General features: G+C 37.7%; 1 protein-coding gene across 1 annotated transcript; it reads left to right on the forward strand.

The window, feature by feature from the left end:
* The first annotated feature begins 389 nt into the window (after positions 1 to 389).
* LOC136233224 (G-type lectin S-receptor-like serine/threonine-protein kinase At1g11330) lies at positions 390 to 4,055 on the forward strand. The gene is made up of 7 exons (XM_066022838.1): positions 390 to 1,342; positions 1,516 to 1,626; positions 1,702 to 1,907; positions 2,176 to 2,386; positions 2,475 to 2,712; positions 2,808 to 2,958; positions 3,449 to 4,055. The coding sequence occupies exons 1-7, from the start codon at positions 529 to 531 to the stop codon at positions 3,749 to 3,751; spliced, it is 2,034 nt and encodes a 677-aa protein (XP_065878910.1). The 5' UTR covers positions 390 to 528; the 3' UTR covers positions 3,752 to 4,055.
* The last annotated feature ends 520 nt before the right edge of the window (positions 4,056 to 4,575 follow it).

The raw sequence follows: 4,575 nt of genomic DNA on the forward strand, positions 1-4,575 counted from the left end.
AAAACAAAAGGAGAAAACTTTGCATTATCTGCTGCCCCAACTTCAAATCCTGCAACTTTTTCTCCCCAATTTCAAAATGAGCATCTGCAATCTTCTATCAGCATCTTTTCTCTTGTTTTTCTTCATTGATTATGGAGCTACAACATATACTCTCAGTTCATCAAAGATTCCGAATCCCTAATTTCTCCAGACAAGACTTTCAATTTGGGGTTTTTCACCCCTGTCAATTCCACAAATCGCTATGTAGGAATATGGTACAATCAGATTCCTGTAATTACCCCAATTTGGATAGCCAACAGAAACAAACCCCTCAATGATTCTAATGGGATTCTCAAAGTATCTGAAATTGGGAATCTTGTTGTCTTAAATGGAAAAGGTCAAATTCTATGGTCTTCTTCCAATGTTTCAACTGTAAGTAACTCAACAGCTCAGCTTAACAATGATGGAAACCTTGTTTTACTTGATTCCATCAATGGAAACATCAAATGGGAGAGCTTTCAGGAGCCTCTGAACATCTTAGCAAGACATATGAGGCTTACTGTTGATCAAAGAACGGGCAAAAAGGCGGTGTTGAGCTCCTGGAAAAGCCATTCTGATCCATCAATTGGGAGATTCTCCCTCGAAATTGATCCGAATCCAATCCCTCAAGCTGTTATCTGGAATGGAAGTAGTCCATATTGGCGGAGCGGTCCGTGGAATGGTCAGATTTTCATTGGGATTCCTTTTATGAATGATGTTTATCTTGATGGATTTACTCTTGTTCCTGCTGATAAAAATGGGGTTTTGACATTTAGTTTCAATTATGTTGATGAATCTGTTCTTTATAACTATGTTTTGAGTTCCGACGGAGAGTTTTCGCAACGAAATTGGATTGATGAGAGTAAAAGTTGGGAGATTATTGATTGGTTTACTCCACAAACTCAGTGTGATGTTTATGGAACTTGTGGTTTGTTTGGTGTTTGTAATCCTCAGGATTCTCCAATCTGTAGTTGTTTACGAGGGTTCGAGCCGAAAAACGCAGATGAATGGGGGAAAGGAAATTGGAGTGGAGGTTGTGCAAGAAGAAGATCGTTGCAATGTGGGATCATAAGCAATGGAAGTGAATTGGGGAAACAGGACGGGTTTCTGAAGCTCGAACTGGTGAAAGTCCCGGATTTCGCGCACTGGTCTACTCTACCGGAACATGATTGTGAAGAACGTTGCTTGAATAATTGTTCTTGTGTTGCTTATTCATATTATAGAGGTTTTGGTTGCTTGACATGGAGTAGAGACTTGATTGATACTCAGAAGTTCTCTCGAGGCGGAGCTGATCTTCATTTTCGTGTCGCGCATTTAGAACTCGGTACTTTCTTCATTCACACTCTCTTACTGTCTGTTTGCTTCAGCTGTTTCTGTTTCTGTTTGTTTATCAATTCTGAGTAAAACGACAAAATGGAGAACCAGACAGACACTTAGTATAAATAATCGAATTAGAATTCATTCCGGTGATTGAATTTATCCGCTTTTGATTTGTAGATAAGACGAAGAGAAACAACATCAAAGTTATTGTCAGCATAACTGTGTTTGCCGGAGCATTTTCTGTTCTTATTTGTGCGTTTTTCCTGTGGAGGATGGCGAAGCTTAAAGGTAAGGTTTATTCGCTTGAAAGTAAGTGAAAACACTTGAAATTATACTAAATTTCTCTTAATCTAATTCTCCCAGCAAGAAAAAGGAAAAGAATGAAGATACTATTCAACGGGAAGCGAAATCGAAATCAATCAACGATTTCCGACGTAAACAGGCTCATAGACGACCAAGTTAAGCTCCAGGAACTGCCCGTTTTCGATTTACAGATGCTAACAGCAGCAACAGACAACTTTGACATAGCTAATAAGCTCGGACAGGGTGGTTTTGGTCCCGTATACAAGGTAAGGCTCGAGCTGCAACAGACTTAGGGTCCGTTTGTTTTACCTGTTTCTGTTTGCTGTTTGCTGCCACTATTAGCTGTTACTGATAGTAGATATTAGTTGATTTTTCTGTAAAAAAACAGTTGTTTCGAATTTTTACCAAATGTTTTTTGTCTCATGTTTAGACTTTTAAAAAAGCAGTTCCGAAAATTGAAAACAAACGGACACTTATTCCATTCTGTTGTGTTTAAATTTCAACAGGTTTTAACAGGTTTCCGCGATTTTGCAGGGGAAACTGTCTGATGCACAAGAAATAGCAGTCAAAAGGCTGTCAAAAGCATCCGGGCAAGGACACGAAGAATTCGTGAACGAGGTCGTTCTGATATCGAAATTGCAGCATCGAAACCTCGTTCGACTCTTTGGATGTTGTGTTGAAGGAGAAGAAAAGATGTTAGTGTATGAATACATGCCAAATAAAAGCTTGGATGCATTCCTATTCGGTTAGAACAATTTCCCCTTTATGTAATTCGGACTCGAAAATCGCATCTTTATTTCAGCTTGCTAAGAAAATGTCTGCAATTTTCGCAGATCCGAAACGAAAACAGCTTCTAGATTGGAGAAAACGTTTCCACATTGTTGAAGGAATCTGTAGAGGTCTTCTTTACCTTCACAGGGACTCAAGATTACGAATTATTCATCGCGATTTGAAGCCGAGTAACATCCTGTTAGACCACGAACTCAATCCGAAAATATCAGATTTCGGAATGGCTAGGATTTTCGGAGGCAATGATGATCAAGGTGCCACGAATAGGGTTGTCGGAACATAGTAAGCAAAGCATTGTTTTGTGCTGTATTCAACTGATAGATTCTTTTGATCATTCTATGAAATACTTAGAACTGTGATCTGATAATGAAATGCAGCGGTTACATGTCGCCGGAATATGCAATGGAAGGGCGATTCTCGGAGAAATCGGATGTTTTTAGCCTCGGAGTTTTGCTTCTGGAGATTACAAGTGGAAGAAGAAACACTAGCTTTTATGAAAGTGGGGAGGGTTTGAGTCTTCTAGGATATGTAAGTTTCGTACTTTTAACACGATTATATTATTTTTATTGCATTTATATCGTATATAAATTAATCAAATTGAATATTAGGGATATAAACGGGACGGGATTCCATTCTGGTCGGGAATCTGTTCTGACGGAGATGAGAATCTCCAATTAGAATCCCCGCGGGACGGGAATGGGGATTGTTTTCTTCCCGCAAACGGGGACGAGACAGGGACTATATAATATGCCAAATGCCAAAAAGATGGAGAAAAAATACCCCTACACGCACATGTTCCTTGGGCTTGCAGCGTGCACTCGAACCCTCGACCATTTGGTCCTCGAGGCTCTGATACCATGTCATGGAACCAATTGAACTAAAAACTCAAGCTGATAGTTAAGATCCAATCGTAGATCTTATATTAATCTTTGACAACGACAACCTGAATTACCACCCGTCAACTCTATTTTCCGTTAGTGAAACCAATTTTTTTTTTTTTTTTTTTTTTTGTGTGCAGGCATGGAAATTATGGAATCAAAACAAGATTGGGGATCTAGTAGATGAAGTACTATCTGAATCTGATCCAAATAGTAAAGCAGAAATCTTTAGATGCATACATGTAGGATTGCTGTGTGTGCAAGAGTTTGCCAGAGATAGGCCTAATTCATCAACTGTTCTATCAATGTTAAATAGTGAAATTATGGATCTTCCAACTCCGAAACAACCCGCATTTTCTACAGCTCAAATCGGGTTAGAATCGGACCCCCAAAGTAAATTTTCGGCTAACATGGTAACCGTCACAGTTGTTGATGGCCGATGATAGATTTACAACTTCTCTGTCTACTGGAAATCGCTTTCAAGGCAGTGATCCGTTCACGACACAGCTCTTTGGGATAAGTTCTTTTGTTCTTTCGTCACTGTTTACAATTTTATTAGTATGAAATCTGCGACAAAAGTATCGGGCGTTGATACTTTGTCATTAAAAAATTGGGATAAGATTTAAATTTGCTCCTATGGTTTTAAGGGAAGTATAGATTTAGCTTTAGCATACGAAATGATGCAATTTTATCCCTAACTCTATTAAGCAATATCAATTTTATCTTATTTGATAGTTATTCAACTGACATATCGGATCTTCTAAACAAGTTTATTGATAAACTGAATTGGTCTCGTGCATTTTAGCAGTTAGTTTATAACCATCTTAATAACATAGTAAAATTTTAGGCAATTTTATGATTAACTTGTATTCGACAGGTTTAAACATTGACATTTTCGCAGGTTGTTTGTAACTGTATTAGTAATAAAATAAATATTTTACACATAATTGATGTTTGAAATGTATGATGTGACAATTAAATAATGAATCAAATAAGAGTAAATTAGCGTGTTTATATTTTCTCTTAGGTATGAGAAATTATAGAAGGACCAGATCCTCCATATCAAATGGAGGACTCTCAATACACATTTTGACATATGTATTAAACAAAGGATAAGATACAAAAATACCCTAATGTTTACAGCTGTGTGCATTTTTACCTTTAACGTCCATAATAGTGTGATTTTACCTCTAACGTAAACGTTGGCAGCCAAGAGCAATTTTACCCTTAGCATTGGCAAGTTGTGTCAATTTCAGATATTATTATA

This window comes from Euphorbia lathyris, chromosome 6 (genome assembly GCF_963576675.1).
Source record: "Euphorbia lathyris chromosome 6, ddEupLath1.1, whole genome shotgun sequence".
In the NCBI taxonomy this organism is placed as follows: Eukaryota; Viridiplantae; Streptophyta; class Magnoliopsida; order Malpighiales; family Euphorbiaceae; genus Euphorbia; species Euphorbia lathyris.

Coding starts and splice junctions, on each gene's coding strand:
- LOC136233224 (XM_066022838.1), top strand. CDS start 529: ATGAGGCTTACTGTTGATCAAAGAACGGGCAAAAAGGCGGTGTTGAGC. Junction 2,387..2,474: donor CTTGGATGCATTCCTATTCG/GTTAGAACAATT, acceptor CAATTTTCGCAG/ATCCGAAACGAAAACAGCTT. Junction 2,713..2,807: donor AATAGGGTTGTCGGAACATA/GTAAGCAAAGCA, acceptor AATGAAATGCAG/CGGTTACATGTCGCCGGAAT.